The sequence below is a fragment of the Desmodus rotundus genome, chromosome 6 (genome assembly GCF_022682495.2).
Source record: "Desmodus rotundus isolate HL8 chromosome 6, HLdesRot8A.1, whole genome shotgun sequence".
Classification (NCBI taxonomy): domain Eukaryota; kingdom Metazoa; phylum Chordata; class Mammalia; order Chiroptera; family Phyllostomidae; genus Desmodus; species Desmodus rotundus.
Window position 1 is genome coordinate 136046399 of NC_071392.1, and position 14003 is coordinate 136060401.

The window sequence follows — 14003 nt, forward strand, 5'->3', positions numbered from 1 at the left end:
AGAAGGGTAGATGCAGGGCATAGTTTTGAGGCCTGTACAAAGACTTTCATATGCACTCCAGGAAAGGAAACAAATGAGTTTTGAGACCCGTGTTCTCCCTGCCACAGCATATGTGCTGCAGGTCCTCGTGCCCATCTGTGCACACAGACTTGATACAGATAGTCACCTTCACTGGATACATGGGGGCCTTGCAGGAAAGGCAACAGGGGTCGTCTGGCAGGGAAGATAGGAGTGTGTGTGAGTGCAAGCGTACGTGCATTCTCCCAAGTGTGAGTGCACGGAGATATGCATCCTTCCAGAAAGAAAACAGCCAAGGTGGGAAAATGGACTGAATTGTAGCTGCAGACTTCTCACGTGGCTTCTCTTTGGGGAAAGAAAGACAGTGTTTACAGAGATTCTCTCCTTTTCATCCACAGTAGTGCTAAGAGGAGTTGGGGAGCAGAGGCATCGGGGCTAACCCAGTCCACCCGTCTCCCCAGCCCTGGAAGGACAGTGGGAAATCAGCCTGTGCTCCCTTGGCTGAGGTGCCATGGCCAGATTCTGCCCAAGCCTACTGCTCCTTGTGGCCACTATGGCCCTCGTGTCCAGAGGTATCCACACCTGGGGCTCATCAAAAGTGGTAAGAAAATTCGAAGATATCCCGGAAACCTACGTCTACGTGCAGCAGGCACTGTGGTTTGCCATGAAAGAATATAACAAGGCCAGCAAAGACAAGTATACCTTCAAGGTGGTGAAGGTTCTGAAGTCCCAGGAGCAGGTTGGTGGACATTTGCTCCTCACTTCTCCGCATGTCTGTAGTTGTGGTGTGGTCATTATCCATGGATGGCTACTGAGACCAGGGAGTGGAAAGCAACTGAGGGATGTCTTTAGCCAAATATATGAATTGAATTGTTTAATCCTTTATTATTCTGGGATGAGATAGAAAATATCCATTAAAATAACTTAACATTGATTATAGTCACATCATAGGTAAGAGCCCAAGTTTGGAAAACTTTGGGCTAATATCATCAAAATGAATGATGACAAGGATAAATTATTATACAGTGAACAAGCAAAGAATCTGCAAGTCCAGCTTTCACTGATAAAGAGAACCAGAGCAGAGAATGGAAGGCTTTTCTTTGCAATAGAATGCCTACTTATAGGTGTAAAAGAAAATGTAACTAGAAAATCACCTATTGCAACCGCCATTGTAACAACTAATTAAGGCAAAGATCATCAATAAATCCCACAACTATTGGGTGAGAGAATACTGGAGAACAAATTCCTGCAGGGATTACTTAATTAATTACAATGGGGAAGAGATGCACTTTCTGGTGAATGCCTCACTTGGCAAATATGTACACTCATACTGGGACAAACCAACACCATGTGCCCCTGATGTGATAATACTGAAAGGACACAACACCATCTGCTTATGTTATTCTTGCACAAAAAGCATACCCTAAATGTAGTCATGAGGAACAATTCAACAAATCGATAAGATCACTTAAAGATATCGGTGTCACAAAAGACGAGAAAAAGCAGGGAACCTGTTCTCGATAGAGAGAAACCTAAGAAACATGACAATAAATGTAATGTGTGGTGGTATATTATCTCTTGGATCAAAAAATTATAAAGAATGTTATTAAGACAATTGGAGGGATTTGAATATGGACTATATCATAGAAAAGAGCATTGAGCCAATGTAGTATTTCTTGAGGAAGATGATTGTACTGTGTTTATGTAGGAGGGGATCAAGACAGGGCTGGTGGTTGGTTGATGGCTGTTGAGTATGATTTAAATCAGTCTGTTTTTATACTTTGAAAACACCCCTCAAATATAAAGCAGTGGTTCTCAGTTCAGTATGGATTTTGCTTGGCAGGGGAGTTTGGCAATACGTGGAGACATTTTTGGTCATCAAAACTGAAGGACGACCTATTCACATCTAGTGAGTGGAGGCCAGGGATACTGCTAAACACCCTACAGTGCACAGGGACCCCTGTCCCCCGCTCCCTCCAGAGTGACCCACCCCCAAATGTCAGTGGTGCTGAAGTTGCAAAACTTGATAACCAGTCAAAATAAAGTTCTAGGAATACACGTGTTTAAAAAATGAAAGCGAACACTCTATTTCTTGCATTTCTAATCTGACTCATCACTACTGAGGGCAGTTTGCTCTATCCTTTCATACGTATTCTATACACTTACTGCCTTAGTCTCCTGCTTTTTAATGTGGCCAGGACAGGAGTTTTATTCAGTGGTTCCTAACGAAAACTTAAAGGTAGTCATGAAGTCACACTTAAAATTCTGCCTACTACACCCATGTTGTTCAAAGCCCAGGCAATTTATCTAGAATTTCTAAAATGTTTGCTATATTTCATGAATTATCTCTTATTCTCCTGGGGTCCGTTATTGTGTCTAACGTGGTCATTCTCTTTCATGTGTTCTCTCCCCCAAATCCCATAAAACTTTTCTTCTTGTTCATGTTTTAATAATAAAAGTCTACATTTACTATTGTGTGGCTCCATGTCCCCATGAGGCACTCCTGAACAGAGGGCAATGGTGGGTTCTGCACAGATGAGGAAGATGCGCTGGGAGATGGTAATTTTGAAGGGTGTATCACATGGAATAAGGTGTGTGTTGCTAACATTGCCAAAGCATAGAAGGCTTTGGAGAGAAGCAATACGCTCAGAAGCATATTTCAGTTCTGGGATGTGTTTTCTATTGACTAGGCATGAAGATGCTATAACCTCTGCTGTTTACTTCCCAAGCTTCAAAAAAGTTCTTTGGAGAATAGTTTTCCTGATTTACTTTAGGACAGTTTGTCATTACTTTAAAATTAAATACCGTAATGAGAGAGAGGGTGGGATGAGGGAGGTGGAGAGAGAGAGAGAGACAGAGAGAGAGAGAGATGGAAGTAAGAACCCTCTCCCCCAATTACTCCAAAACTAACTCCTGACAAGGAAACTGTAGGAGAGAGGGTCATTGACCCTAAGTAGACATGTTTATTTATCAGAGATGACTATTAATACTATGTATTCTTTCATGATATCTAATTTTTAAATTACTCTGACAGGTCACAGATAGTTTGGACTACTTTCTTGAAGTCAAAATTGCCCGAACAATGTGCAAGAAATTTTCAGGAGAAAATGAAAACTGTCTATTACCACAGGATCCCAAAATGCAAAAGGTATGTGGCCGAGACAGGGGAAAGTGATGGTCATGGTTAGGTTTGTGTCCCAGACAGATAAAACTGATAGAAGCAACCCTGCTTTGATTTTCAAGTTTCCTTTTTAAACCATATTCTGATCATATTCAGAACTGAGGATGACCAGGTTCTAGACACAGAACACCTTTTTTATTATATTTTGCTGATACCACCTCCCGTCACCACTGACAACACACACACACACACGCACTCACACACTCACAGAGTTAGTGGCTTTAAGCAACGTTCTTCTGCACTCTGGGCTGGGTTCTGTTCCCTGTGTTGTGTGCTGGGGTAGGAATGCTCCATATGGCTGCTCTATTTACATGTCTGGGACAGCTGACATGTCCCAGGGGGCTGGCTGCCATCTTTCTGACTCTGCTCAGGGACTCTTCGTGGGGCAAACTTGCATGGTGACCAGTTATCCTAGTTTGTCCAGAACTAAGAGGTTTCCTAGGATGTGGAACTATCGGTGCTAAAACCCAAACCAGTGGAGACCTGGGAAAGCTGGTGTGAATTTGGGCTTCCTACAACATGCTGGTCCCAAGGAAGCAGAAGCTGCCACCAATCCTCCTCTGGTCTTTTCTTGGAAGTCCCATAATGCCCCTTTTACCACATTCTTCTGGTCAAATTAAGTCACAAGTTCAGCTCAGATTCAAGAGGAGAGCACAGACTCCCCTCTCCATGGGCAGAGCATGATGTATATACTAGCAGGAAAGGAATTGATGGCAAGCCTCTTGATGGTCATCTGCTGGAGGGTGCTTACTCAGTAGCAAGCACGGCCTGACCAACTTTATAAGCTTGTGATTGCTTTGCAGCCAGTAATACTAGAAGGAACTGTCCTTGGCTGGTTCCAATAGTGCAGCTGCTGTATGGAGGGCCTTGAAGTTTTTTTGGACAGTTCCAAGACGCCTAGGCTAACGGCCCCACATAAATGAAGTTGCTCACTATAGTCTTATATGTTCATCCTCTGCTTCTTTTTGACACAGATGCGAAACAAGCTGGGTCTGGGTGTTGCCAGGCCTCAGGCCCAGGTGGGCACTGTCATAAATGGGCCAGTTCATCTCTCTAGTCTCAGTGAGAAAATTCCTTGCTCTCATCATATTGAATTAAGAGGGACATTTTGGGTTTAAATTTAAACTTTTTAAGTATGCATAAATATTTCCTAAAAGTATATACTCATAAAATTAAGTGATAAAGGTGATGGCATGCTCCTCTGTGCACCTTGAGGACCTCCTAATTCCGTTCCCCCCCAGGAGTAACCTCCAGGATCATTTGTGTGGATATCTAAAAAATAATCTTACTATTAGTTTGTATAAACTGATATGGTCTTTCTTCTTGTTTTCTTAACAACTGCTGAGGGTACTATGTGCATTTTGATGTAACTTCTTTGTGTATCTTTTCATTATTGTCTTGGCGATATTTTCATAGAAGTTGATTTCCAATTTTTCACTTCCATAAATGAAGTTGCAGATATCTATCTATCTATCATCTATCTTTCTGTGCTTTGTGTATATTTCACCTATTTACTATATACCTAAAGGTGGCACGAGACATGGGTAAGCATAAATAATGTCAGATTAGCAATTGCAAACAATTGCCTGACATGCTCAAATAAAAAATATCTCCACATTCGAATAAATAGTAGGCACCACAGCAGGACACCAAAATGCAAGTGGATGGCTCCATCCAGAGAATGGACACATTATAAATTGTTATAAATTATTTCCACTTAACTGACATTTCAAATATTCTCACAGGTACCAAGAATGTTGTATCAAATACACATGTGCCTTCCACACAGATTTTATAGCTGTTATCATTTTATTACATTAATTTTAAATATTCATTTTAACAAGTAAAATGCTACACATCCATCCTTCTCCCCCTCTCAAAGAGTACCACTCTCCTAAAATTGGTGAGTGGTGTTCCTACCCTTTAAAAAATGTTTAGCTATATAGAGTTTTGTGTGTTTTTCAAAATTAACATAAATTTTGGAACTTTCTCATGTTTTGTTATGGTTTTTTTTTTTTTCCACTCAACAATATGTTTTGAGATTTATTCATGTCTTGGTATAATCTATTATTTATCTATGCCAAATGACTTCTTGGGTCAGTGTATATTTTTTATTACTGTACATTGAACTCTTATATGAGTATATTACATTGTATTTAACCATTTTCCTACTTTGAACATCTTTGGTTGCTTTGTTTTATTTTATTTCCTCTATCTCTTTTTTCTTGAATTTATCTGGGTGACTTTGGTTAATAAAACCATACAGATTTCAAGTGTACGACTCTGTAACACACCATCTGCATACTGCATCATGCGCTCACCACTCACAGTCAAGTCTCTTTCTGTCACCACCATTTATCTCCCCTTTGTCCTTTTACCCCTCTGCCCAACACCCTTTTCCTCTGGCAATCACCATATTGTTGTCTGTGGCTGCTATCTTTTTCTTTTTCTTAAGTGCATGAATATTTAATATATTATTGTTATTCAATTACAGTTGTCCAACATCTTTTCCCATTGCTCTTCCCTGCCCTACACCCTGGCTGTGCTCCCAGCATGGATGATTTTTTTCTTAATCCTTTTACCACTTTCCCCCAGTCCCCTAAGGCCTTCCCCTCTGACAGCTGTCAGTATGTTCTGTGTATCTAGGAGTCTATTTCTATTTTGTTTGTTAGTGTATTTGGTTCATTAGACTTCACATGTAAGTGAAATCATATGGTATTTGCCTTTCTCTGACATTTGGTTGCTTTAAATTTTTCACTCCAATGATTGTGATGGCCATTCTGATGAGTATGAAGTGGTATCTCATTGTGGTTTTAATCTGCATCTCTCTGAAGGCTAGTGATGCTGAGCATGCTTTCATATGTCTCTCAGCCCTCTGTATGTCCTCCTTGGAGAAGTGTCTGTTCATGACCAACTGTAACTCAGACAGGGGTTTCATCCCCAAGATATATAAAGAACTCCCGTGACTCCACTCTAGGAAGGCAAACAATCCAAATAAAAAATGGGCAAAGGACCTGAACAGACACTTCTCCAAGCAGGACACACAGAGGGCCCAGAGACATATGAAGGGATGCTCAGCATCACTAGCCATCAGAGAGATGCAAATTAAAACCCCAGTGAGAGACCCCTTCACACCGGTCAGAATGGCCATCATAACAAATCAACAGACAACAAGTGCTGGTGAGGTTGTGGAGAAAAGGGAACCCTAGTACATTGTTGGTGGGAATGCAGACTGGTGCAGCCAATGTGAACAGAATGGAGTTTCCTCTGAAAACTAAAAATGGAACTGCCTTGTGACCCAGCAAATCCAGTGCTGGGATTACACGCAAAGAATCCTGAAACACCAATTCCAAAGAACCTATGCACCCCAATGTTCACAGCAGCGAAATTTACAGTAGCCAAGTGCTACAAGCAACCTAAGTGCCAATCAGTAAATGAGTGGATTAAAAAGCTATAGTACATTTACACAATGGAATACTACACAGGAGAAAGAAAGAAGGAGCTCCTACCCTTTGTGATGGCATGGATGGATCTGGAGAGCATTATGCTAAGTGAAATAAGCCAGACCAAGAAAGGCAAATACCATATGATCTCGCCTATAAGTGCAACCTAATCAACAAAACAAACAATCAAGCAAAACATAACCAGAGGCATTGAAATAGAGAAAATACTGAGAGTAAGCAGAGGTGAGGGGGGAGCAGTATGACGAGGGAGGGGGAAAGGGGAAGGGTCATCAAGGTACATACATAAAGTACTCATGGAAAAAGCCGAAGGAGGGTAGGATCGAGGGTGGGAGGTGGAGATGTGTGGGGATCGGTGGGATGGGAGGGAGTGGTGGTGGGAAAATGGAGACAACTGTACTTGAACAGCAATAAAAAATTTTTTCACTTTTTTTTTTTTTTGCTGAAAATATAACTGTCATCTTTTTATTCAGAATATCCCTTAAAGGATTTTACATGTATTTTATTTTATTAATTTTTTTAATTAAACATTTTTAAAATTGTTGTTCAATTACAGTTGTCTGCATTTTCTCCCCACCCCTCCACTCCACCCCACCCCACCTTCCTCCCTTGCTTCCACCCTCCCCCTTGGTTTTGTCCATGTGTCCTTTACAGTAGTTCCTGAAAACCCTTCTCCCCACTATCCCCTCCCAACTCCCCTCTGGTTATTGTTAGATTGCTCTTAACATCAATGTCTCTGGTTATATTTTGTTTCCTTTTTTCTTCTATTGATTATGTTCCAGTTAAAGGTGAGATCATATGGTATTTGTCCCTCATCGCCTGGCTTATTTCACTTAGCACAATGCTCTCCAGTTCCATCCATGCTGTTGCAAAGGGTAGAAGCTCCTTCTTTCTCTCTGCTGGGTAGAATTCCATTGTGTAAATGTACCATAGTTTTTGGATCCACTCATTTGCTGATGGGCACTTAGGTTGCTTCCAGTACTTGGCTATTGTAAATTGTGCTGCTATGAACATTGAGGCGCATAGGTTCTTTTGGAATGGTGATTCAGCGTTCTTAGGGTATATTTATATATTTATATTTTCAGGGAACTTAGGGCAGTTCTTAGGGAACTGCCTGGGTCAAAAGGCAGTTCCATTTTTAGTTTGCTGAGGAAATTCCATACTGTTTTCCACAGTGGCCTCACCACTCTGCATTCCCGCCAACAATGTACTAGGGTTCCCTTTTCTCTGCATCATCTCCAGCATTTGTTTGTTGACTTGTTTATGTTGACCACTCTGACTGGTGTGAGGTGGTTTTAATTTGCATCTCTCTGTGGCTAGTGATGCTGAGCATCTTTTCATATGTCTCTGGGCCCTCTGTACGTCTTCCTTGGAGAAGTGTCTGTTCAAGTTCTTTGCCCATTTTTTAATTGGGTTGTTTGTCTTCCTGGAGTGGAGTTGTGTGAGTTTTTTATATATTTTGGAGATCAGACCCTTGTCTGAGGTATCATTGGCAAATATGTTTTCCCATACTGTTGGTTCTCTTTGTATTTTAGTGCTGTTTCCCTTAGCCATGCAGAAGCTTTTTAATTTGATGAGGTCCCATTTGTTTATTCTTTCCTTTATGTCCCTTGCTTTAGGGGAAGTGTCTGTGAGGATGTTGCTGGGTGGAATGTCTGAGATGTTCCTATCAATGTTTTCCTCTAGGACTTTTAAAGTGTTACGGCTTATATTTAAGTCTTTTATCCACCTTGAATTTATTTTTGTGTCTGGTGTAAGTTGGTGACAGAGTTTCTGTTTTGTTTTGTTTTTTGCACAAAGGAGGCAGGAGCATAAAATGGAGCACAAATAGCCTCTTCAAAAAATCGTGTTGGGAGATCACTCTTTTTTTTTTTTTAAATTACCCTTTATCTCCCTTATATCCCCCTAAACTTTTCACTCTTAAACAACAATGCTGCAGTGAAAGTCGTGGCGCATGCCGACTCCTGCCAGCGATGATGCTGGGAGTAGGACCGCCACACGGTGGAGCGTGTGAAACTTCAACTTTTGCGTGGCAGGCCACACATGACGCATGACTTCGATTTTACTCTCCAAAGTGGTTGAACCAGCATATCTTCCATCAATGGTGTGTGCAGTTAATCATTTCTCTTCAGCCTTGCCAACGTTTGGTGTTATGAGGCAAAGTTTTCCAGTCTGAAGTATGTGAAAAGTTATCTCCTCATCATTTCACATTGCATCTCTGATTTCTAGTAAGTTTGAGATGCTTTTTATTACAGATTTTATTTATTTATTTTTAGGGAGAGGGGAAGGGAGGGAGAGAGGGAGAGAAACATCAATGTGTGCTTGCCTGTTGTGTGCCCCCTACTGGGGATCTGGTCTGCCACCCAGGCATGTGCCCTGACTGGGAATCAAACCAGCGACCCTTTGGTTCGCAGGCCAGTGCGCAATCTACTGAGCCACACCAGCCAGGGATAGAGATGTTTTAATACTCCTAATGATCATCCAGGTTTTCACTTCTGGGACTGGCGTTTTAATATTGTTTCCTCTGGAGCAAAGGGCCTCCGTCAGGTGCCATGGCCTTAAGTGGAGGAATGCAGCCAACATGTGCTAAGCCCCTGAGCTCATTTTCCTCACGCCTCCTATCTCCCTTGGCCAAACCCAACTGGAAACCAGAGGATGACCATTAATGTGGTCTACAGAGGCCAGGGTGCAAGGATGCCCATTGGCGCACCCCATAAAGGTTTTTCATCTTTCAAGACATGCTGGGTAGAGACAAGGAGTGTAGACCTGGAGGGGCAAATAGAGCAAATCCAGCCTAGGCGCAAGGGTGGGGGCAGCGAGATCTATTATAAGTCTATTGGAATAGATCAGATGAGAGACGATGTTGGTTAGGATGGTGAAGGTGCTCAGTTCTTGATATCTGTGAAAAGGTTGGTCAGAATATGCTGAAGGATTGGCCATGGAGTGTGAGAGGAGGAAAGTCAAGGATGACTTTAAGATTTGTAGGGTTTGGAGGCAGTTTACTCTGTTGGTTTTCCCTTGTGTTCTCATTCTGTATAGTGAGTACTCGTCATTCAGTGGACTTCCATCACCTTGCTCACACTCACTTATCATGTGAGATTCCTCCCTGTCTCTGCTTTTGCATGGGGTCCTTTCTTGTTTCATAGAGCTCCTAGAGATTTGAGTTTATCTGTTTACTTTAATTATTGGGGTATGGGAAGGTGGAAAGAGTAAGCATGTAGGCACCTTAAAAATAAATTGTAAAACTTTATAATATTTTAAATAGTTACTAACCTGATTCATTTAAGGTAGAAAATATGGAAATTTTCAAATACATTAATAGCTCAACACCAACTATAAGTATCCTTATGCAAAGTGTACCATTCCCAATATATTGATAGCATTCTATATTTTCTACATTTAATTTTTTTAAATTATTTTATTGTTGTTCAATTACAGTTGTCTGCATTTTCCCCCCACCACTCCCCCGCAACACACCAGCCAAACCCACCTCCCTCCCTTGCTTCCACCCTCCCCCTTCGTTTTGTCCATGTGTCCTTTACAGTAGTTCCTGAAAATCCTTCCTCCCATTGTCCCCTCCCCACCCTCTGGTTATTGTTAGATTGTTCTTACTTTCAATGTCTCTGGTTATATTTTGTTTGCTTTTTTTCTTTTGTTGATTAGATTCCAGTTAGAGGTGAGATCATATGGTATTTGTCCCTCACCGCCTGGCTTATTTCACTTAGCACAATGCTCTCCAGTTCCATCCATGCTGTCACAAAGGGTAGGAGTTCCTTCTTTCTCTCTGCTGTGTAGTATTCCATCATGTAAATGTACCATAGTTTTTTGTTCCACTCATTTACCGATGGGCACTTAGGTTGCTTCTAGCACTTGGCTATTGTCAATTGTGCTGCTATGGACATTGGGGTGCATAGGTTCTTTTGGATTGGTGTTTCAGGGCTCTCAGGATATAATCCCAGCACTGGAATTGCTAGGTCAAAAGGCAGTCCCATTTTTAGTTTTCTGAGGAAATTCCATACTGTTCTCCACAGTGGCTGCACCAGTCTGCGTTCCCACCAACAGTGCACTAGGGTTCCCTTTTCTCCACATCCTCTGCAACACTTGTTTGTTGACTTGTTTATTATGGCCATTCTGACCGGTGTGAAGTGGTGTCTCATTGTGGTTTGTTTCAATTTGCATCTCTCTGATGGCTAGTGATGCTGAGCATATTTTCATATGCCTCTGGGCCCTCTGTACATCCTCCTTGGAGAAGTGTCTGTTCGTGTATTTTGCCCATTTTTTAATTGGGTTGCTTGTCTTCTTGGAGTGGAGTTGTGTGAGTTCTTTATACATTTTGGAGATCAAACCTTTGTCCGAGGTATCGTTGGCAAATGTTTTCCCATATAGTTGGTTCTCTTTTCATTTTAATGCTGTTTTCTGTAGCCATGCCGAAGCTTTTTAGTATGATGAGGTCCCATTTGTTTATTCTTTCCTTTAGGTCCCTTGCTTTGGGGGACATATCAGTGAATATGCTGCTGTGTGGAATGTCTGAGATTTTCCTGCCTGGTACTGGCATAAGAACAGGCACATAGGCCAATGGAACAGAACAGAGAGCCCAGAAATAAACCCAAGTCACAAAGGGGGAAGAAGCATAAAATGGAGTAAAAATAGCCTCTTCAACAAACGGTGTTGGGAGAGCTGGACAGCTACATGTGAAAAAATGAAACTCGATCACCAACTTACACCATGCACAGAAATAAATTTGAGGTGGATAAAAGACTTAAATATAAGTCGTGACATCATAAAAGTCCTAGAGGAAAACATCAGCAGGAAAATCTCAGACATTTTACATTTTATATTACATTTGTGTCTTTATGTACCTGGGAATCACAGTGTACGCTGTTCCATAGTTTAGAACTTTATTTAAGAATAAACTCCAAGGACTTGCAAAACTCTAAAATTATTCAAAAGCATTATATAATGAAACTATTTGATTTTATTTAATGTTTCCACCTACTATTTAGCCAATCCCTGAGAACTGATTAAATTTGTCCAATTTTTAGCTATTGTGAACAGAGTTTTAATGAATGTTCTCTTTAATTTCTATTTGTATGTATATCTGATTATTGTTTTCTCATAGGCTAAGTCCCCACAAGTTGAATTACTCCATCGATATTTTTCACTTCTTAAAGGTTTTTAATATACATTGATAAAATGTCCTCTATGATTGATCTTGAAATTGGAGTTTTTAATTCCTCTGCTTCATGATTGTTTCCTGTTTACCTTGACTGATCCAGAAGTTAAGCAATTAGTGATCTCTCTGAGAAGCTCACTCTCTCCTCCCCACCACCGCCCATCCTGAATGCCCGTCTGGCCTGGACACCCCTCCAGCCTGGCCTTGGTCCTTCAATGGACTGTCTGGGTTGCTGGTAGCTTGGTCCTATTTTCTCCGTCACACTCTCTGATCCCTCGGTCATTGTATTTTATGCAAGTTCAGTTCCACTTGATGCTGCCATTCACATTTCCATTGATATAATGGAGGTTCCCTAGTTTGTTTTCATTCTAACTGAGTAACACTTTTAGGAGAGAGAGGAGGGACACAGGTCAACTTATCCCACACCATGAGCCTGAAGCCCTGTTCATTCTGCAGGCCCTGGAAAGAGCGCTATGTGTCTCCTCCCAGCTTCCCAACTGCAAGCTTTCTTGGTGACCTCTGTCCAGGCTTTGACCTTCATCCCCTCCCAAAGGCATGCAGGACCCTGTACTATTATTCTTCTTGTGTTGCCTCACCTGGGAAGGACCCACTGGGCCTTCCATGCAGCATGGGGGCCTCTGTGTCTGTGGGCTTCAGGGAAACTGGCGTGACTAGATGAGAACCAGAGCTGAGAGCAAGGATTTCTAAGGATGGCCAGTTCTTGGGCTATCCTAGAGCAAACAGAGCCATGTCCATGATGGCTTCAGATCACAGGGAAGTGAATTGGCAGGAGCCCATCCTAGTGGGTGAGGCTGGCTCCTCTGCTGTCAAGTTCCAGGTCAACAGCTCTGAAGTCTGTGGGGCCATGGCTGGCTCAGACCACTTCTTTAGTATTCCTGAGGGCAAATCCTCACATCTTAAAATAGAAACTTTAAAAAAAAATTTTTTTTAAGTTTTTTTAAATTGTCTTCTTTTTATTTAAGTACATTTTATTGATTATACTATTATGGTTGTCCCAATTTCTTTCTCCCGTTTATCTCCCCTCCTCCCTGCACCCCCCTACCCTCCAGCATTCCCCCCACCTCTTAGTTCATGTCCATGGGTTGTACATGTAAGTTCTTTGGCTTCTCTATTTTCTCTACTATTCTTAACCTCTCCCCGTCTATTTTATGCCTGCCAATTATGCTTCTTATTCCCCATACCTTCCCCCACCCTGTTCTCCCCCTCCCCCTCCCTCCATGTGATCTGCATTTCTGCGATTCTGTTCCTGTTTTAGTTTTTTGCTTAATTTTTGTTTTTGATTTTTAGGTTCAGTTGTTGATAGTTACGAGTTTGTTGTCATTGTATTGTTCATAGTTTTTTATCTTAATCAATTTTATTTCTGAGAGCTAATTATTATTTTTGTCTCTTTTAGATGTTTCTTTGCACCTTTATTGTTGCATCCAAGCCCTGGAAATTTGAACTCACTATGCTGAAGAAACAATGCAAAGATATCTAATTGCCTTCTAGTACATTCTTCCACCCTCACTCTCATTTTGAAGAAGCAAAGACACTTGCAAAACATTTAAATAACACAACTGACCCATTGACTTCATTTTTGTGGGTTCCTTGATGGTTTGTGGCCCTTTTTCTTTCTTGTGCATTCTTCAGGGGCTCGTGCTGAGAACGTGATGCCTTTTTACAGCACTGGGAAGCCTCTTCTAGTTGGATAATTCATCTCCTGGCAGGGACAATCTTCTACCAAGAATGGAAGAGAGCGTGTACTTGTTTCCATATTTCACCAAACTGAGCACAAGTTCCTTTTCACTGTCAGCTTTCTGAAGAACTGCATGGGGGACCTAGCCCTCGGTTGCTCCAGGCTGGTCGGTAGTTTCTGCAAGGTTCTGAGGGTCTGGTTGCCTTGAGAGTGTCCATCCATGGATTTCCTCAGAAATCTTCCTGCCTAGGACTTCTGGAAAGACATAGCCTAATGGCTTAGAAACAGTTTTAAACCCCAGATCAACCTGGGAGGTAGTGGGTCACTTGGAAATTTGTGTTTCACTTTTGGTTTCACATTGAGGCAGAAAAAAATGCAAGATGATGTTGCATGGAGACTAGGCTGCATTTGTGTGTGCCTGTGTGTGAGCATGCACACAGTAGGATGTATTATCTAATAACCCTGCTTTTGGTA

The 14003-nt window shown here is 41.6% G+C and overlaps 1 protein-coding gene across 1 annotated transcript; it reads left to right on the forward strand.

Moving 5' to 3' along the window:
• Window positions 1-529: 529 nt before the first annotated feature.
• Window positions 530-13331, forward strand: LOC112319580 (cystatin-13-like). Its single transcript, XM_024576908.2, has 3 exons — window positions 530-757; window positions 3053-3166; window positions 13248-13331. The coding sequence occupies exons 1-3, from the start codon at window positions 530-532 to the stop codon at window positions 13329-13331; spliced, it is 426 nt and encodes a 141-aa protein (XP_024432676.1).
• The last annotated feature ends 672 nt before the right edge of the window (window positions 13332-14003 follow it).

What these genes read in the sequence shown, in the direction of transcription:
- LOC112319580 (XM_024576908.2), top strand. Translation starts at nt 530, where the DNA reads ATGGCCAGATTCTGCCCAAGCCTACTGCTCCTTGTGGCCACTATGGCC. An exon ending in TTCTGAAGTCCCAGGAGCAG is followed by an intron (nt 758 to 3,052) that starts GTTGGTGGACAT and finishes TTACTCTGACAG; the next exon opens with GTCACAGATAGTTTGGACTA. An exon ending in AGGATCCCAAAATGCAAAAG is followed by an intron (nt 3,167 to 13,247) that starts GTATGTGGCCGA and finishes TGTCTCTTTTAG; the next exon opens with ATGTTTCTTTGCACCTTTAT.